The 22,033-nt window shown below is 39.3% G+C and overlaps 1 protein-coding gene across 11 annotated transcripts in view; it reads right to left on the minus strand.

The window, feature by feature from the left end:
* Window positions 1–14,844: 14,844 nt before the first annotated feature.
* The window catches only part of PARD3 (par-3 family cell polarity regulator), a 466,403-nt gene continuing 459,214 nt past the window's right edge, over window positions 14,845–22,033 (minus strand). For all 11 annotated transcript variants that reach the window (XM_054191470.1, XM_054191469.1, XM_054191468.1 and 8 more), the window contains 2 exons: window positions 20,397–20,524; window positions 14,845–16,957 (listed from right to left, as the gene is read on the minus strand). In XM_054191470.1, coding sequence (XP_054047445.1) covers window positions 16,564–16,957; window positions 20,397–20,524 — 522 coding nt within the window. In that variant the 3' untranslated portion in view covers window positions 14,845–16,563. The remainder of the gene's footprint in view (window positions 16,958–20,396; window positions 20,525–22,033) is intronic.

Below are 22,033 nucleotides of genomic sequence, written 5' to 3' on the forward strand. Positions count from 1 at the left end.
TCATAAACACCAAGAGGGAGGGGGAGAAGGGTTTAGTTCTCATCTCTAAGTGTAAAGGATACTTCAAAATAAAACTAGGAAATAAGGCAATACAAGTCCGATTAAAGCCTACTGAAGTGAATGGAAAGATTTTCATTTATGTCAAATGGTGTTCGATCTGTTGCTTTGGGATTCTCTGCAGCTCTTTGTGTTGGGTTTGGGTTGTTTTTTTTCTTTTTTTTTCTGGAACGCAGCACCACAATCATCTTTGCAGCTGAAAAGCATTTTTCTGTATCGTATTTTAGAGAACGGGGGTTCAAGCCAGAGGGACACAGTATTTCACCTTGCCTAAAAGGTGCTCAAGGGAAAATGAAGGCAAAGTGGTCAAGACAAGTGGTAGTAGCTGTCTTTCATTGAATCTTGACTGTCTAGCAAAGCATGAAAACTCGGTTTTATTTATGAAAGTGAAGTTTTAACAAGGAAAAAAAAAGAGACTGAGCCTCTCCCAGGGGTATGAAATTAACCTATGGAACTATCACATGGCCATTTATGTGCTCGTATAAGTAAAATCAATGTGCCACAACATACTTTTCCCTCCTTCTGCTTGGCCAAACTGTATTTTCACAGCAAACATGAATTAAGAAAAATCAAGCTAATAAACTACATGCAGCATACTCTGAGATTATTTGTATGATTCAGTATTTTCCCTATAGCAGGCTGTCACTTTCTGAAAGACCCAGCAGAACTCAAGCTTTCTCAAAATATGGAAGCTGCCCACCAAAAAATTTTCTTTAACGTTATGGCTTCTGTTGGAAGGTGTAATTTATCTAAGGGAAAGGCCTTATATTTCATGCTAGATGGGGAAAACTCAAAAGTGTGATACATTTTCTCAGACAATCTTTCTCTAAGTGAAGAAGATAACACCCCTGGTTTTGTTTTCCTCCTACAATTTTTTCAATGGCTACATTCTCCTGAAACTGGGAGTACTGTCCTCAATTGTGGCTTTTTTGTTGTGAAACATGCAAGGTAGAGCAAAATTGTCTTGTGCCAGCTGCATGCTCACTTAAGGTAAATAACTTAAAAGTTTCGAGTTGATAGCTCTTGAACATGTTATGCTAATTATACTACTGAAAACAAAAGCATCAGGCAAAGTTAAAGAAATTGTGTGCACTAAATTCATTGCCATCAATGAGTGCATGGAAGCTACTGAATAAACCGTCAACGGAGTAGACTAGAATGAGGATGCAACAGATAGAAAATGTCCACAAATGTCCCCAAAACATCTCCTTGATGGCAAACCCTGTTCTACCTATGTGCTGAAATCTGAAGATTTAGGTTAAAAGACTGATAAATATCATACCTGCCACCTAAAACTTAAGAGATGATTACAAATATCTCCAAATATGACTTTATACCGGTATATTGAATTGGATCTGGGTGTGCCAGAAGAAGCCACAGCACGGGCCTTCTTTTGGCACAGAACTGCTTATGTCAGTGTAAGATGTGCCTGCAAAGCTACAAGCTCACGCTAAATTGATTTACTTAATGTTAAATATCAGCCCACCCTACAAGCTGCCCCCATCTAACTAAACTGAATTAAGACAAATTAGTCTGACTTGTGTCTAGTCACAGGCTCTGAGTAAAAAGGCAACCGTGCAGGCAGGGGAGCAACAGCCACCAGTGCCATTGCAGGTTTCTTGCTCTGCTCTGAAGCGGCAGCCGGGCTGCTGATCAACCTAAATAGCCCGAGTTATTTGCAAGGGCTGAGGGAAGCGTCTAACGACAACCAGTGTCTTGATCTGCAGTTATTTATTGGAATTTTGGGCTGGACCATCCTTGTACTATTTTAATTGTTGAATGTCTCATGTGAAGACTGGAAACGTCTGCAGGACGTGCTGGTTACCTTCCTTAATAGCCCGTTTAATCTCTTTTTTTATGATGCACTGTTAGAAATATACACAGAGTAAAAATAGATGGCTTTTTCGGTTTGTTTTTAAAGGCAAGAATGAGCCTGTACAATGCAGAATCAAAATGTTTCCCTGTCTTAAGTGATTGCCATGGTCCAATCTATAATTGTGAAGGCAATCAATACAGGCTCCCTCAAGCAGTACTCCTGAAGGAAGATATTCCTTGCCAAAGCATCTGGATCTAGTATATAGCTATAAAGAATTACACAACTTGCCAATAGAGATGAGATTTCTATTGGCACGCATTGTTTTATTAGATGCAAATAGGTTTTCCATCTACGGAGCACAATGGCATGAGTTAAGGAGAGATTTTCAGACACTAAATTTCCTCACTATTGTGGTTTAAAGCAGATGGTGGGCATTTTAATATAACTTTTCGGAACAAAAGTTTTTATCTAATGTTATTTTTTTAAAATGACAGCTCCCTGCTGGAATCGTGTAATTTCTGCGACTGGGGCTGCATGGTTTGTCAGGTTGGTGATTAGTAATGTTGGATTTCTCATCTCCTCCATAATACAGCAGCAGCATATATGATTAGGACTAAGCGTTCACTGCTCACTTTTTAAGTATTTGTTATTAATAAACAGAGAGGTTTTCATGTCTTCCACCTAGGAAGCATTTTGTAAATATTAATTACATTTCCAAAGCACCAGATTGGTGAGATAGATAAGGCTCAGGAACAAATTGACCAAAAAGCAAGGCGAGTTGTTTTTTTTCTCCCACTGAGCATTACCCGGTGTACGCTTCCCAGTGTAACATGTCATGGGACATGGAGGGAGGTATTCAGCTGGATCTGGGGTCTCAGGGACTTTGGCATGCTTTCCTCTTAAAAGAGGAGAAATTCTCTCAAAGAGAGATATAGAGAACACATCCTCATCCTACTGAAATATGCAGGAATCTTGTTTTAAATTTCAGTGGAACACAATTTTGATTTTAAAAGGGTGGAAATCATCACACCTAACTTGGGTACTCCAAAAATCACCTGTGAATCACTAGGCTTTCTATAAGGCTGGGGCCAGGCTCAGCACCCAGTTTTGAACATTTTTTTAGGATAGGAAGGAATTCTTTGTGTCGGTGCCTTCCCCTCAGCTGATTCAGGAATACGTTTATATGAGTAACTTATCCTAGACACTTAACATTTAGACAGCTGAAGTTAGATAATGTAAATCCCGCCCTGAGTGGAGTACCCAGGATAAAGACACACAGCCCACAGCAAGCAGCATGGCTGGGCTAGGAGTTTAAGAGTTCCTATTTCTCAGTCTTACATTGAGTAAAATGTGTAATGAGGCACTAAATTCTTATTCTAAAGATAATACAGAAACCACATTATTTTATTCCTTTTTATTCACGATGAAAAAAATCATATTAAGCCACCAAAAAGGGCAAAAAAATAAAAATCAATGGAACGAAATAAGGTTTGTAGTTTCAATGTTATTTCAGTTGATGGGGTGTTGGTAGCAGCCACAGCTCTGGGAGACCCTGCCCTACCCAGCCATTATTGATCCCCCTTTTTTACCCCAGTTAAGTGGAGCTGAGCCCCCTAGGCAGGCGGTGCCGAGGGGCGGCAGCCGGGGGGGCGAGAGGCTGGAGGCAGGGAGGGCAGGAAGGAACGAACTCCTCCAGCTCCTTGCCGCTGAAGCTCCTGTGTCGTAAAGCTACATCCCAGTGCCGCTGGTATTTCCTCAGCCACCAGCTGCTTTTACCTCATAAAGGGGCTTGATTGCTTTGTTTGTTGAGCCTGGGCGATTACTTGGCACACCCATTATTTTTAACGAGGATTGTTATTTTCTTTGGAGCCCGGACATCCCTGTTGGCAGCCGCTAACACCTTTCAGCCTCGCTGTATCCTGCTAATGCGCAGCTTTTAAGTGTGGTCTGCATATGGATAGACAAGCACAGTCCCTTCCTCAAAATGTCTGCAACCTCACCGTTACGCAGTATTAAAATCTGTGTGCTGCTCACACCCCGATTCATGAAGGTGGTTCCGAGTACAGAGAAGCGCGAGCATATGAACGGCTCCCTCAATCTCACGGGTCTTACACAAATGCTGAAATTCATGTATGCTCCAGGTCTCTGGCATAATGAACATTCAAAAAACCTGCCGAGGTCAAACTTCAGGGCAGGCCAGTTCACAAAAATCTCAGAGCAAAGGCGCGCGGCGTAGGAGAGTGCTTTCTTAGCATTTCAAACCTTTCTCACTCCCACCTCAGGGCCAAATCAAAACCAGCCAGCGAGACAGAGGGACTGAATATACAGCCCAGTAGTTAGGGCACTTACTGCAATACAATTTAAATGAAGACAAGAGAAGAGAGTGCCTCAGCCTCAGCAACCCGGTGGTTCGGGCATCGCCCCGGCTGAGAGCCTGGACTTGCACCACCACGCTCTTGTGAGTGCTGTAACTCCTGGGCGATTGATTATTCTGTAGGCTTTGTCCTCGCTAAAAAGTTTTCCTTTTGACAGATTTTTTTTTTTTCTTTAAGATGAAAACCTCTCTGTCAAAAAATTCCCAACCAGCTCTTTCACTAAGACAATCAGCGACTCAAATCAAAAGAACTGCGATAACCCCAAACCTTAGGACTGAATTGCCTTAATTATATATTACACTTGATAGAGCAATCAGAGTTGCTTTGATTTGGGTTATGAATAGATAAGATCTGTGTGAAAGATTTAAAAAGTCACTCTGTGCCTCTTTTTTTCTCTCTTTTTTTTTTTTTTAATTGACATTACCTTGACATATTCATGTAAAGTATATTCTCTCCCTGGCATGACTGAACTCTATGTTGCTCACCTTTTTATCACTGCAATGGCAAATATCCCTCTATGTTTAGAGGAAGAAACAGAGAAAAAAATTGTCAGCAAAGAAAAGGTAAAAATGGATTTGGACTATGGACTACTGGCTTTGGTTTAGGCTTTCTCAAGAGACTTTTATCTTGAAGCTGAAGTTCCTGCTCTCCTTTTTGTCCTCAATACAAAAATAAAAATCTATTAGAATACAAAATATTTATGTTAGTTTTTCAAATCAAATTTAAACTTTCAGTTATCAAATACATTCCTTTGAAAACAGCTTCAGTCAGATCCTACGATTTGACTACAAAAGGCTATGAGAATGCCTCTGTTCAACAGCGAGAATAAGATTAAAGCCCTTTATGAGACGATGGTAGGTTCAAGGTGACAATGCATCATGATTTTACACCAAACAGAAGCAGCATTAAGAATTATCTCTAGGTCACAGTACCGGCTAATAGTCTGCAAACCATCTCTTTGTAAAACAAACCCGGTTTTAGTTACAGAAACATCAAAAAACATTAAAAAGGAGATACTGAAGCATCAAAAGAATGTTAACCTGACAGCAGACACTATCTTGAAAATGTATTTCCAAGTCCGAGTTGTGGTATTTACAGGCCAGGTTTTCAAAAGGGGTCTCTGTTGTTGACTGTGTCCAGTTTGCAGATGGAAGTTCAGCACATAACATCGTCCTGGGCTTCACCCTTCCTCCCTCCCTCCTCTTGTATGATCTGGGTGCTCATGTTTTCCATGCTCAGAATTCCTGAGACTCAAGACTAATGCTTCTCATTTGGCACCCAGGTCCTATGGAGAAATGGTATGCTCAGTGTGTAAAATTACATCTATGTAATATTGCTTTTAACTGAGCAAACAAAAAGGCACAGTAAGATCATCAAAGATGAAATTCAAAGACTCCAGGCTGATGATAACATAAATTTTTATCAGTGCAAGCAATTAAAAACTAAGGACATTGCCAAAGGATGTGGTGAATTCTCCATCCCTTATCATCTTAAATATAAACTAGATGTCTTTCAGAAAGGTTTTCTTGATTTCAGCCACAGGTTACTGGGTTTGATGTAGGAAGTATTGAGCGGAATTCTACAGTTGGTGTTAAAAAGGAAGTTAGGTAATACACTAGGTTATTATAGCGGTCTCTTCTGACCTCAGAATCTCTCCAGAATCTCTCCATACATTCAGGACTAATTTATTAAAAGCCTGGCTGGCTGTTGCGGGCAATGAGGTATTGCAATACTTCAAGGGTTCTGTGAAAAAGGACTGTTGCCAACATTGCTGACTGCAGTCAGCATTTTCTGAAGATCATAGGAAGTGAAAATACAAAATAAGCATCCTTCTGATTCATGTACATTCCCCCCAAAATGCTTGCTTCCAAGTATTTTTTCATTATCCAGCAACTGCACACCTTAAAATTTGAAATAAAATACTAAAAAATAATATCTTCTACTAGGTTATGATACTTCTTCTCTGTCACACAAAATAGATGTCTAGGAAGTTTTACTTCTGCACACTAAGAGATGCAACTCTGCTGTGAAGATCTTGCCTATAAAAGTCTACTTGCCTAGGAGCACTAATCTGCCTAATCTTGCTTAATCTGAAAATACTCAAAGAATCAACCAATTAGAAAGCTATCAGTATTAAAAATTTAAATTTTCATTCAGTTCAAAGATGAAAAAATGGTAACTAAAGACTCCAGGGCCCAATGCCAAGACACAGTTTGTCAAGTGCTTTCAGACAGATCTAGGTCTAGTGTTAACACAATACAATCAGGCCGTCTGCTGCTTGCTGCTGAGTTTGGTACCATGCTCATAGACATAGTAATTTTTAAATTTTGCTAATAAATGGCACAAAGAGCATTTCTCACTTTTGGAGACTCAAAATCTGTGTTACAAAAGGGACTGTTTTTCACCCTCTTTGGGCAAAACGGTTGGGTAGGGCACTAGCTTAACACCTTTGTGAAAGGAGAGAAAAGGAAAAAAATAAAAAAGAAATCCCAGAAGTGTTTTCCTGAGTCGTTCTCTCTAAAAATGCAGAATAGCTTTTGTTAAAATACGTCAGCACATTAGCCACTATTCGGTCTGAAAAACAGAAATCTGGAATGACTGTGGAGGGGCTCTATACTGCAAACGTCTGAGAGGACCTTGAGAGGACTCCTCAAAGAGATTTGCCTACTTTCTAACCCCAGAGACAAACAGACAACAGAGACGTGTGGGACTTACCAGGGCACCTGCTCTGTGACCCCCTTTGGTAGCACGGTTATCCTGGAGGTGTGAAACCAGCCCTTCTGTTTTCCCTCACCAACCTACAAAAAGAGAATTACGCCTGTGCTGAGCTGTGCTGCTTTTTGGCTCAGCTAAGAGGGAACAAGGGAAACATACTGTATGGGAAAACATTTTAAAATAAGCTCTCCCCTATTCTGTACAAAATCTGGAGTTGGCTCTAAGGGACAGAGTTTAGGTTTAGACTTTGCAACAGATGCCCCTTTGGCATCTTGTATGACATTCTCTAAACTTTTGCCCAGCATTAATCCGCTAAGGGCACTGTAATGAATTAGTGGAGGAAAAAAAAAAAAAGAAAAAAAGTTTTTTGCATTGGTGGCTATGTGGGACTGTATTTAAAGAAAAGTAAGCGGTTCTTTCCATATGTTGAATGGCATTCAAGATCCACATGAGCATTCGTTTTTACCTTAGACATTCATCAGGAATGTGCTGGCAAATATCACAGGCAGAAATATTGCTGGAAAAACTTGTCAGGGATTTCTATTGTTCAATATGCTTTAACGGCTCTTTGCTGTAGCTCTTCTAATTAAAGGCTATTACTTTGGCATCAGGGTGCTCCAATTTTACCAGAAATCGTGACGTTCAATATACCATATATATTATAAGGACGCAATCTAAAACATATTAGCTCAGTGATTGCATCCTTAAATGTCTACAAGTTACAATATGTCAGAAAATCTGGGTTAAAAGGGTTCCAGAACTGAAGCCTAGTCAAAGGGAAACAGCAAGAGAGCTTTATTTTACTGCCTGCTCTGACAGGTCACTGGATTTTGATTATGCAGTCAGATACGGTATTCATCCCCTTGATAATGAAAGGTGGGTGGCTGGCTGGAAAGAAAAGGCACGCAAGACGGCTTTTGGTCATTGTCTGCGCTATTTCTAGTAATCCTCCTTGCTGTCTAACTCATGTGCTCAGGAAGGATTTGGGCCCGTGGGGTAAGTGGAATTGAAATCTCTCAAGAGGAAAAAACGATAAGGAAACAATGTGCGCTTGCCAGCATTTTTAGGAGAAGATGTTTAACAAAAGAAGCAGCCTGTATTCTGTATTAGATTACTGCATCACTGCCTGTATTGCTTTCACTGCTGCCTCACAACGCCAGCTCAAGACAATAGAAGGACTGTTGCTGCTCTCCCAGCTCCTTGCTGAAACTTTACCAGCTGGATCCGAATACCACCGATCAAATGTCACAATAATGCAAATCACTCACCATTTAATAAATATACATGGTATTTATAGGGAGATAAACCCTTAACCACATTTCATTTATGGTCTAGTGTGGACTGGGAGAACACACGTGGTACGAGGAGACAGATCAGCTGCTCTGTAACATACCTTTTTTCTTTCCTTTTTTTTTTAAGGCCTGCAGAGCACCAAGTCAGATTTCCAGACACACCTCCCCAGCCTGACTCCTGCGTCTCAAACCTTCGGCAGCAGAGGACATTACTGTGAAATTCACAACATACCGTCTAATTCAAGAGAAATTTAACGGTTACGTCACATTAACGTTATTTCAATGGCTTCTTCTGTGGTAAATGGCAGCCTCCCATACAGACACCACAGGGTAGTTCCCTGCCCTGCTTTCCTCCCACCTTCTGTTTGGATGAAAGATGTCCTGGCCTTCATGGACAGTGAGTTACCAGCTTTGAGTTAAACCTTCTGAGGAGGAATCACGATGGTCATGTTGGCACAGTGTGATGGGGCAGAATTTTATATCCACCCTCATGCAATTAAGAAAAAATGCAGCTTAGTTGTCCACCTATGGTCAGACACAGCTAAGTTGTGCAAGTCTTCAGAAGCAAGAAAGACGTAGGCCAGCTAAGGTACAAATCGTTTCCTTGTATGCAGAAGGAGTAAATGTGCTTCAGGCTCACGCTTACCATGGTCCCGCACCCTCCAACTTCACTCAACACCTTTCCAAAGGGGCTGCACTGGGTTCACCGAGTTGCGCTTGGTGCTGCCATGCCAGAGGCGTAACGTCGGGATGTGCTTCCACCGTGGCAGTGTGTGGAGCTCTGCTTGCCATTTGCGTTTATCTGCCCAAATCTTCTCAATCAGTTTTACAGTTGTTTATCTCCAATCACTGTAGACTGTGACATTTAATACTAAATACTCTTCCAACATTCCCACATTAATAAACACAAACAGTGTGTGAATCCTCTCTCTGTTGTAATGATGATTTCTGGCATCATTTAAAAGTGCATATTATTATGCCAGTATTAAGAATTGGTACAGCTTCATGCGATGCTGGAATATATATCCGAAAACTAATTTACTTGAGTTGTAATGTTAGGATTATCCTTCTGTCTTTCATGACTGACGCTTCATCTGGAGAATGCTTAATGTTTTCTTGTCAATGAGTGTTAACTCAAATGAATTATTCCAATCTGTTTACTTTGTCCATTTCTAACAAACCCAAATTATAATTAAAAAGAAAAAAGAAATGCAAACAGCATTGAAAACCTAGTTTGACAACATTGTGTGGATTTTTCTACTCTTAAGTCCACATCAATAAGCAATTTAACAATAGGAGAACTCTCAGTGGTAGACCAACAGATGAAATTATTGTAGAGCAGAGCCTTGGATGAAATTTTTTCTTTGCCCATGTAATTGCATGCAGCCATCCTTGTGTGAAATCACCCATCAGATTACAGGGTTTGTTGTATGTAAATTGAAGACTAAATGCTTGGTAGCACCTTTCAGCTCTGCAATGCTGGAAATGAGTTTTTTAATAGGAAATTAGATTAGTAATATTTTAGTCAACAAAAATGTGGAAAATTTCTGCATAAAGATGAGAAAACTATTCATGCAAACTGACTTTAAAAAAAAAGAATGAACAATTGCAAAATTCTGTATACTACTATTCATAAAAATTTCTGTGCATTATTTTTTTAAAAAAAGAATGGGATATTGAAACACGAATTATTTCTATTCTGCTGGCTTTAGTATTAGCTGAGCTTTTGGGCAGCAACAGGTTGCATAATTTAGTGGCTTCTATTTTTAATGTGATTTTATACAGTTCTCAAAGTAAGGAACACAATACGTACAAAATTACAACGAACTCAGTCCAGATTATAAAATAGACTTTTGGAAAGCATCAACCAGGCACTAAAACAAGACATGGCCACTTCCAGTCCCTGTTATGCTGCGGTTGAATAGATTAATCCTCAGATGCTAAAGTGAGAAAAGACTTCTTAAACTTCCTCTGCAAATGCAAAAGTAGTTCCTCAGGCATAAATTTGTCTTCCTTTATAGCCCATAGCCCCAAACCAACAGATCAGGTATTAATAAATTTTCATTAATATTATTTATAAACATTTATTAGAATAGCCCTTTCAGTTTGGGCTGGACCACAGAGCAGATCTGGAATGTACCATACGCTGAGGAAACTGTGGAAGACGTGTGTCATGGACAGGATCCTACAGATGATTGGAAGAATGAAACAAAACGTACATCATGATTAGGCACAAAGCTTTAGGCCAAAACATTCCTGTTCCTAAAAGCCTACTGGCTTTTAATAGCCTGGCTACAACTGAAGTATTACGAAGCTTTGCACTTGCCCCTACAGAGGGTATAAAATGTGATGGGTACCCAGAAGGGGGTCTCAGACTTCAGCAAGTTCTAAGTGGGAATAAGAATTATATTGGTGGAGCAGTGAAAACTAATGTCTTCTCCAGTTTGCTGAACACGAAGATGATAACTGTTCTGGGCTCCTGGCAGAAGGCTGCAGCTCCTCAAAATTCCTCTATATAGTTCTTCAGCTTCCTATTTCCACAAGGAAGAGACCTGTTTTTCCCTCCCTCCCTCTATAAAAGCTTAAAAGAAGTAGTCTCCTGGTTAAATAAAGTGATCTGAGGAACTCATTTTACCTGCCATATGTAGCAACTCCCCAGCTATTACTGGTTCCAGCAATATGCTCTGTACCTATGAATGAGAATATTGCTAGGATGAGGAATACATCTAAAATGGGACCGTCATGCACCTGTTGCAAAAATCCATATAAACCAACTCTAAAAAAAGCTCCCTTCACATTGAAAAAAACCCAAATATTTACTAGCTTTTACTGCCAACAATAGTATTCTGTTCTATATAGTCTAAAAAGTAAACACAGCCCTTAGTCCCAAAGCCTGACAATGTAAACACACCCCAGGGAAACCCACAGAGGAAATAACGGAGGGACAGTAAAATTGTTTTACTTGTCGTGTTGTTAATTCAGATCTTACAGGCTACACAATAGAATGAATCTCTAGGAGGGTCATGAGTTTTGCGCTGAGGTTACTGCCAGCTAGTTTATCCCTTTTTACGGCTTTGGGGCATAAAGGTGAAAAAAAGGCAACTAACTACCAGTAGCTGTAATGTTGACAATAGTGGAAGGAACGTGGAGAACCTTTTTGCTCACATTTTACTCCTCTCCCTCACTCTTCATTTCTTTCTTTAATTTCCTAAGACAAAGATTACTTGAACAAACAAACAGATTCAAATCAGAAAAATGAAGCTATTATCACCCACGGCTGTCATCCCTTCCTCTGTGACAGATGTCACTGCAGTTTTCAGCTCAATGTGTGAATGTTCCAGACCTTGGTTGCTGTAAGATGTGCAGCTGAAAACAGTATTTTGGGAGCCAATTTGCAAGGGAAGAGGGTCCTGGCATCCCTTGGAAGGGCACAAGCAGCTTCCTCTTCCAACCAGCCATCTTTAAACCACAGTCACGTCTGTCTGAGCTCTGAAACCATCAGCCAGTCAGACAGAGAGCGGTACTTCTAAGGAATTATTATTTTTTTTCACAGTAGATAGCATGCAGTGGGCATAAATATTTTCAAAACTTTATTTAACTTTTTTTTTCCTCCAAAGCTCCTGGGCTTGATGTTTTCCTTCATCTCCTTGAGGCAGTACTCTGTACAGTCCCTACAACCGCCTGGGAAGTGTGCGCTGCACACCGAATAGAAATCAAAGCCATATTCTTTAGTCTGCCTTTGTGTAATCCCAACTCAAGCCTTGAGTCTCAATTTTAAAAATATGATTAAAGTGTAAATTACAAAAGATAGCACTACTCCCAAGGACAGAAAAATATTAAATAAGTTCGCAAAGCTGAGAGAGAAATATCAATCACTGGCAAGAAGCAGCCTAGGATATGAATGAATTGCATGCCATTTAGAGAAACAAATAAATGCAACAGAATTAATCAGCAGATGTAAAAGAGAGAGTGTGATGCTGATACCAAATAGAAGAACTGTGCAAAGGGCATGAAACAATAACCATGTGCATCAAATCATCAGCTGGTTACTGCACAGATGGAAAAAACTCTGAAGAAATGCTGCAAGATTTTTTGAAGAGGGTTTCAAGCTGGACATGAATTAAAGGCAAATGAATCCAATCTGTGCCTCTTTCTCTCTCTCCCTCTCTTGCATGTACACACACACACAAACCCTACTTTCATGAAGTCAGTCCCCCATCCTGGATTTCTAACCCTTGCTTTTCCTCTGCCAAGTTAGGGATGAACTTTAAATTGAGTCCGGAAGGCCAGGGTGTGGTGGCACAACAGCAGCATAAAAAATAGATCAGGTTTTTTTTCTGTGTTTGCATTCCTGACAGATTCCTCACAAGTCCTATGAACTAGACTGAGGACTCGGGAGAGAAAGATGTAGAAACAGTCAGGCACAGCAAATAGAATTAGGAAATATTTTGAAAATAGACTTGCAAGCCAGGACACGCAATAGCCAAATTCACTTTAAGTTTCAACAACGCAAGTTCAAAGGTTTGAATTACTCAAGAATATCCTGTCTTTAGCCAACACTGCTAATCTGGTGCATCTCTTCCTTGTCTGGCCAAGGTTTCTTCCCTTCCCTTCTCAACATACCCAGCACAGATAAATGCAACGTTACAGACACCCGTAAGCAGATAGAACGTGAGTAAAACATCAGCACAGGTTTGAAAAGCAGGCCATATATCTACAGTCATGATGGGTTTAAATTTTGGGTTGTTGTTCTTCCTGCTGTTTGCCAGCAAAAAATGGCAATTGTACTTTCCGACCATGTTCAGCTGGGATCTATGCCATTTTTTGCTGTTTTTGATGGCAGAGTTCTCAAAGACATATATTAAACTATCTGGCCCATGCAATAAATAACTCACTCTTGTTTCCAAGGAGGCCCTATAAGAAGAGGGGAAGTAGTTTTGGTTTTTGTTTTTTTTTTTTAGAAAGGCAGCAGTCTTCTGCATTAGTAACATTAAACTTTCCCATGGAATTTCAATAGCATTAACAAATTATTTTGATAAAAAACCAGCAGGCTTTGCAGATGGTTTTTTTAGGGTTTCAACAGAGAAAAATGTGCAACCTTTACACCCACTCCTCGATGTTGTAAACTCCCTTACGGTCTGTCTTGTGACCATTCTTAAATACACTAATGTTACAGAGTTAATCTCATAATGGTAATGCGTCCACAAACAAATTACTGCAGTAATGTAGTTAGCTCAATTAACTTTTGAATCTATTCACTATGCAGAACTAAAGGTCATTTTCTATTAAAATATCTCCCTCCCACTTCCTTATCGCCCTTTGCAACTTATGGGAGTTAATATTAGAAATCCTGTCTAGGCTATGTCAGGAAGAAGACAGGATGACGAAGCCAGAAAAAGACCTTATTCTTTACTAACATAACACAGACACGGCCCAAAGAGAACATCTGCCTTCTTTCATGAACGCATCTAATTATGGCAAATTGTTAACACCTTGAAGAGGAGTTTCATAGAAGGGTAAACTTTAACATATGCCATCCTTACACGTAAAACATCCCGTACTTCATACTTTTCCAAACATATGCCCTTTTTCCTACAACAGTTTATCAAAGACCCTATTTTGAAAAGGACTTCAACCTGTTTTCCATTCCTGTGAATGCCTTTTTTCGTGCTTGCAATTATTTGCCTGTCCAAATAATTCCATAGAAACATCAAACTATGCAATCTGGGAATGCAGTCAGGAGAGGAGACAGCTAGGGCTGCAAAACTGCAAATGCAATTATTTCCCCGCTCGCAACTGCAAGCCGCTACAATTTAGCTCTTTTGCAAAATCACACCTTTAGTTTATTTGGGCACCGAAAGCCGCCTGTCCACCTTGCAGCTCCTGCCACTCTTCCCCTTGAGATCCCACACTAAAGTCACAGTGAATAATTTGACACTATTATTGCCATGGCAACAGCCTGATGTCATGCATATACAGAATTATGATTGACATTCCTGCAGTATCCAACAAAAGGAGGAATGAGGGGAAGAGGGAGAAAACCAGACGCAGCTCCAATACTAATGGGGGAAACAGAGTATCACTGGCACTGTAAATATTGCTTTATTCATAAATCTGCCTTCTCCCATTTTTCAGCATGTCAACATTCCTGTGAAGGGCTCCCATCAGAGCCCAAAACACACACCCGCAGCAGAGGGGGATTCCTCACACGTGCCCGGATCTGGCCGGAGCACAGCGGGTGCCCCTCTCACAGTGCTCTCCGTGGGGAGAGGACTCCATGCTACAGCACAAAAGATTTTTGCCACAGAGGTTAGTCTTAAGAAGGCACCTTTTAAATGTCACAGGTAAGGCCTAAAATAACACAAGACGTTAAACTGAGTGTTTTTTTCCCTCTGAGGATAGTCTTCAGGTGTTCAGCAGGGCTGTAAATCTTTTCTTTTCTTTTTTTTTTGCCAATGTTTATAAGTGCTCACAGAAAGACACGCGCAAACCATTAGGAATAGGATAAAATAACATCTGTTAAATATTTTTTAAACTCAATGTCTGCTGCAGTTCTCATAACGGTCTACAGGCAATACCAAGACGAGGATGGAAACAGCCTTTTATTCTAAATTTCATATGTACACGGAAAGCTGTTTTACACAGCTTTGTAAATTCTGCGTAAAAGAGCTATTGTCATCCAATGTCACTGTGCTTACACTAATAACAACTTTTAAACACGGAGTACATTATTAACAACAAAAACCGTTAACAAACAGGCATAAAAGACACAGATACGTGTGCTGATATTTCACATATATTCTAGAAACAAGTTGGCGCAAAAATAAAATGTGCCAGTAAAAAAAAATAGGCGTTTTTTTAAAATCACGCAATACATGATTTTCTTTCTTGCTTTCTCTCTTTCCTTTTTGTATATGATATGCTGAGATCCATTCTCAAGCCTTTTCACGTCAGGATTTGCAGGCACTTCAGCAACCCAGCTATATTTTTTACAATACATGAAGTTCAGACCAACAAACATAAAAACAGCTGCTGCAAAAGAAATTCTCATATCCCATATGCACATTCAAATATTACTCACTGCTAGAGCAATCTTTTTTGCTTTAGTTATTTTTGGACACTGACATGTTTCCAGGATGATGTGTAACAGTTTGTCTCCACTTATCTCTCATTCATATACTTAAAGGTTTATTTGTAATGTAGCATCACGATGCAACAATACAGTATACGGAAGCACAAGGCAATTGTCCACGAAGCTTCACAAATTGTAAAAAAGAAGAAATTGTTTCCTTTTCAGGTTTTGATCCAAAGTAAAACTTTGATTTCTTCTGCTCTTGCTTTAAGCTATCTCCCAAATTTGCCCAAAGACAACTGTGTATAAGATGACCACGGTATGATACCCTCCCTAGTTCTCTTCCTAGACACAGTTCTCATATGACCAAATTCATTTAGAAGCAAAGCAGAGCAGAACTCAGTTGTATGTTTGTTCATAATTTCCCATCTTTAATAAAATAGAAAAATATACTTATCAAGGGCTTGGCTGTGACTGTATAAATAGTCTCTCTCCACTTATTTCATTTGTCATGGACTGTGTATTAAGATTATAAGGCAATTGCAACAGGATTCTCAGGATAACTGAAAGCTTAATATTGTTTTCCTCATGAGTCAGGATAAAGGCTTTTTTAATAAGCTCAGAGTGGGGAGAGAGAGAGAAAAAGACTGCATATGTGCATAATAGGAGAAGGATAGTTTTTCAGCATATAGACACTTAAATATTGATCAACAAAGACTGGTAACGACTCCACCATAAAACATCTTAGAACTGCGACTGCGATCCAGAGCAGAGCTAAGCCTTATCCACTCAAGAGTGACCTGTAACCCTCCTCCTGACCCGAGAGAAATAAAAAAGGACATGTCGATGCTTCCTTCAACCTTAAATTCATTAATTTTATGCCACAAAGTTGCATGTGGATGTAATAAGTCACTGCAAAGTAAAACACATTACAACAAATCCTAGTAATAAGCCATTGACAGCTACTGGACTGGGCTACGGGACTCGGTACGCAGGGGCGGTGTTGCTCACTTCCGCTATGATTGTCAAACGGTGGAACATCCTTCCATGAATTCAACACTTGAGACAGAACGGCAAAGACATAAGGCCCACCAATGCTTTGCCCGTGTTTTTGAAGGCACTGAAACAGGCAACGGATATATTCCTTAGTACCATCAGTTTAAAAAGTTTTCAAAATATGTCTCTATATGAAAATGTTCCTTATTGCATGATAAGTTGATCTTCATTTTCTTCACCTCAAGAATAAAATGGTCTTCCCTTTTCTGGTGTTTGCAATCTGTTCAGCCTCGCTACCTGAGATGGTGAAGGCGGTACATCTTGCCTGAAAGGACCTTTAGGAGGGGTATAATTAGGGTCCTGAATTTTCTTATATGAGTCATAGTTGCTAGGCCCTTCAGAAGAAGTTTTTTTTTTCAGTTGTTGTTCTTTCCGCCTCTGCTCTTGACGGAGCAGTTCTTGTGTTTCTAGCATTACCCTGGCATTGAAGCCATGTCCCCCCATATAGCCATTCCTCGATCCCTGGTAGCTGGAATATCTGGGATTTTCCTTCGCAGTCTGGAACCCTTCTCCAGGGGAATAGCTCTGCTCCCAGGAGTCTTGAGATACAGAACTGGCATTTTTTCTGCTTTGCCTGGAAAGAAAAATGGAAAAGGCTTTTAAGACAAATGCTCTGGTTCCCCTTCTACTGTTATTGACAACAATCCCTGGAAAGAAGGGTGCTTCTGCAATGCCATCGGGTTTCCCCCAGCTGTAGCATTCTCCAGAAGTCATGTTGTCTTCTGTCCCAAGGAGGCATCTTGCCTCTTTTGTTGGGAAAACATTTCCTGTAGAGTTCTAGGCCTCTCCAGGAGGAATATGCCACGAAAACCCAGCCAATGTGACAACCACCATCATGTTTACGTGAAAAAAGTGCTCCAGTTCAGTTGCAGACTAGGAAATACCATACACATTGCTGTGCTTCCTAAGAAAACAGATAACAGCCAGCACATGTAAAGCTACTCATGAAAGATTTGAATCTAGACTAGATTAAAAATGCAACAGGAGGATCTTTAAAACACTTGCTCTAACACTACACAAGTCAGAAGATAAAGCTCATTATTGATAGGTAGTTACACAGATGAGAGTTTCTTCCTACCATTTCCAGAACTAAGGAACTTTGTGCTATCAGGAGTGTTTCCCAGTTTGCTATAGCTTTCGTAAAAGAAAAGGCAGAGATAACCTTTTTTGCCCACTTTTTGGCTCCAGGGGGTAGATAAATAACTCAAATACATATAGGAATAACAAATTCTTATCTCACTTCACAATAAATCATCACATTATTTCGAAGACAGATTATGGTTTTGAAATAGCTTTAATTTACTATCAAGCTGCTAGATGCTTTTATGAATCTAAAATAAGATTGGTGATGATAAAGTAAAACAATTTTGTGCTGCAGCAAAAGAGATACCCACTTCGAGATTAAAATTAGCGTACGAGAATCAAGCAGTAAAACAAAATATATTGCGACATGAGTCAATACGAAAATCATTTAGTTGTTTACACATGGCTTGGTTTTTCATGTCAACACACATGACTCAATGTGGCCTCATCCGATGAATATGCCGTGGAGAGACAGGAAAGCCGGAGAATTTTTCCACCATTAGTAAAAGTAAAAAGTCACCTAATGTTTTTGCAATCTTTCTTCCACACATATAATTTGAAAATGACCATATCCACCTTATTTCATAATAGATTTTGAGCCCTCTGGATGAAAATAGTTATTCAGAATGAATGTAAATTATTACAGCATAAATTACAACATAATGTAAATTCTTATGCAAATTTTTATAGCTGTTCTTGGTATTCACATATCCAACTTTGCCAAAGAAAGGATGTTTCTGAGCCATGTTTTATCACTCCCTGGAACAAAAGCAAATTGAACGAACCTCTGTAGGCTATGAAACTCTCAGGTTTCTGATCTAGAGCAAGATAAATTTTAAGTACTAGAAAATCAACTTGGAGTTAAACATTGCTTTTACAGTTTCACATGGGACGAGAGGATGACTAGTTGAACTGATTTAATTTACTGACTGTTTTCTGGTACTTGTTCAAAATTAGTTGGCCCGCTTTCCCTGTCTTTCTGGGAAGATCCTTTAAAATTGACTCAAGGGTTTATTTGCCTTCAGTACTAGTGATTTGAAAGTATAAAGGGGAAAAAAGGAGGCTCCTAGAGACTATACAAGATGAGAAGCAACAAAGCTCAAAAACAAAGCCAGTGCACAAACTTTAATCATTACACAGCCACAGTTGCAACATTAAGCTTGGGACCTAAGTTTTAGAGTAACAGTAAGATTTCTTTAAAGGTCGGTCACAGAGTTACAAATAGTTCATAAGGCTGGAGAACTGGATGTCCCAGCTTGTTATAGGAGTATAATGGTATTTACAGCACTCGACCTTAGCCCAAGGTCCTACAATTCTGACTGCTTTCAGCACAGCTCAGACCGCTCAAACAAAGTCATTAAATTATCATTAATTACTCAATAACATGCATTGCTAGCTTGCAGTCACTTCTCATGTTGAAAACCACACTGAGTGACATTCTTAGTCACTCTTTTCAAAACAAGCATTTCTATGACCCAAAGCATTGTTTTCCAAATTTTTTGTAGATTATTTTTCTCCTTACAGTTATTAATTTCTGCCACAGCAACTGCATTGCAACGGAATTCCAACTTTTAAGTGCTACCAGTGACTGAGCAGAACAGGGGAAGCGAGTTTTAAGAATCATAGTTTTAAAACTAAAAATAAACCCCCCAACTTAAAAGCAACACTAACATCCATGCTCTTCCACTCAATCTGCACATTGCTGGGGCTAGCAAAACTGAAAGAGAATTTCTCAGGAAAAACAATATGGCTTTAATAGGTTTGGTCACTTCAGAAGGAAGGTAGAGATAGGAAGCAAAGGGAATACAAATGTTTCCAAAATGACAAACTAACTATCTAAGAAAACACAGTAACTTTACATTTTCCTTTCCCACCTTCCAAACTTAATAGAAAAATTCTGCACCAAAAGTTGTTATAGCATGTGAAAATCTGAGAGATCGGTTTTATTTTCAAAGATGTTGGTAGGATAAGAGTTCATGATTAGATAACTTTGATTATGAAGCTTCTAATTCTTTCCAAAAAAAGTCTTATGATACACTTGGTAAAACATATGTTGTCATAAAAAAAATAAATTTCTACACCATTTCCACACTGGACACAAAAAATAATACAACCTTGTTGGAAGGGAATTTGACACCGACCTCTGGTGTAAAGGATTCTCCATTCAATCATTGACACTGATACTTGAAAATGCAAAGACTACTTGCATAATGCTTAATTATTGTAGTTAATTTACAATACAAGTTGGGTAAACTTAATAATTCTTAAAGCTAAATATAAAATAAAAGACATTTTGCCCAAACAGATGATTTTAAAAAATCTAAGATTTTTTAAAAATACAGATTTGTTTAGACAAAAAGGCTACTAATTTTCAGCACCCCATTTCTAATGACCCAGAAACTTAGAAGAAATGTATATACTGGAAACTGGAAACTGATTTTTTGGATAGAGTTCCTCAGTTCCATACTCTTTTGTTTGAGGTCTTGAGATTTTTTTTTTCTTTTAATTTTTTCTCTGTATTAGCATCACAAAGAAAGAATTTCTACCCAGTAAGGAAATAGGCAACAGAAAAAAAATCATCCGACACGTCCAAAGGGGACAACCCATGTCATGCTCAGGAGACTTTTGTAATTGCAGAAAATTAAACTGGATGGTGTCCCACAAAGAATAGCTTTGTTTTAGTGTCTCAATTCTGTTGGGTGCTGAGTGTCATCAAATCCCACTGAAATCAGCTCTGAAGTAATTCTCCTAAAATAAACAACTACCACATGCTCTCACTTAAGAAATTTTATGCCTCTTCCACACTGAATACATTCCACCTTATATCAATGCTAAACAAAAGTGTCTGCACTAAGTACAACATTTTCCTTCCACAAACGAAATTAGCTCCAGGCTCATAGACACCGAATAGCTTCAGACAGTTACCATACCTGGGTAATGAGCTGTACTGCCGCTGAGCTTGTTGGAAACTCTCTCTTTCTTCTTGCCGCTGCCGCTGCATTTGAACCTCTACTGAGACTGAGTGTCTGCCACTCTGTGAGTACGTCTTGGTGCTTGGCTACAACGGGAAAACGAAAATGTCTTAAACAAAGCCGAAAAATACCCACAAAAGAGCTATCAAATAAATTGCTATTGTACACATACAGTTGTATTTGTTTCAACATGCAGTTCAGGTAGCTCCTTTATAATAACTGGGTTAAATTCTGACCCGTAACAGTGGCCGGTGCTACAGATTCCGTTTCTGACCTACCATTTCTGAGATGCACTGGGAAAATACTGGTCCAGAATGCGTTATGCTTTTAGAGTAACACTGAAATTTAAATTAAGTCAGTGGAACAGATCTTCAGACACTATGAGTTAGCCTAGCCATGGCAATGCTAATTTTTACACCTCACTGAGGATCTGAGGGAGGAGGGAGCACAGCAGCTCTTTTGAACCTCACCAGTACCCTCAAGTGATGCTCTACCTCAGCGGAGCCATCCTATTTTGCTGTTGGTCCAGACACGCACCGCTTGCTTTCTGAGAGACAAGGAAACATTCGCTGGTTCGATATGATTAAGTAGATAAATTTAGCAAGTCCACAGCAGACAATGGGGAATCCTGTGTCTCTGAGGAGGATTTTAGTTAACATCTTAATGAGGTGACGATTTGAAACTTTAAGGCCAATACTAAGAGCACGCGAAAATGGATGGTCTTTCTGGGAATACAGAGCGTTAGCGGTCAAGATCTTTGGAATATGAAAATGTTTATTTTTGTAGAGATATCACTTTTCATTTTAGATCATTACTTTCTTCAGATTTTATGATTTCAAGCTGCAAAACGGTGTGCCACAAAAGTCAAAGAATGTTATGGGGTTTTCTATTTGTTTTAATAATAAAGTTTCACCTAACAAAGAAAGAGAACATTATTTTATCGCCTTAAAATTACCAATTCTATTCAAAACAACCTAAGTCTAATCACTGGGAGGTTAGGGAGCAGAGCCACTTGGCTGCGTCTAGGAATGAAACAGCCTGTCTCAGACTGCTTTTGTTAAAGCCCTTTCTGCCTTTTTATCTTTGCCTCCCTCAAAACGAACATCTCTTTTGTTTTTCACCATTATAATTTCTGCAGCCGAAAGATACCATAATGGCTGACAAATATCTGAAAGATAAAAGGCTTTTCAAAGCTTCTTACGCTGAAGACAAGTTTTAGAACTAGGAAGTTGTCATTTGTGACATAAACTTCTCCTTTGTCTTACTATGTAGTCAAGTACCTGCAGGTAGCCAGAAACACAACAAATTTGAAACAGGTGTACCGCTTTTAGAAACTTCATTTTCAATAGCAATACACTTCAGACAGAGCATCAGCCTCAGCTCAGAATTTAACAGATAGATACAATTTGGTGACCAGCTGCCTTCCCCCTTACGAGAAGATTATTGTGCAAAAGAATCAGAATGTGAAAGCATAGGCTACAAGTAATGGAGACCTTGTTTAAGAGAAGACTTCATGCAACATTGATGTCTACTTCAGAATAGATTTACTCCGTAAAAACCTCAGTAAAACAGTGTTTCTAATGAAAAATGCTTTA

The sequence above is a fragment of the Rissa tridactyla genome, chromosome 2, assembly GCF_028500815.1.
Source record: "Rissa tridactyla isolate bRisTri1 chromosome 2, bRisTri1.patW.cur.20221130, whole genome shotgun sequence".
In the NCBI taxonomy this organism is placed as follows: domain Eukaryota; kingdom Metazoa; phylum Chordata; class Aves; order Charadriiformes; family Laridae; genus Rissa; species Rissa tridactyla.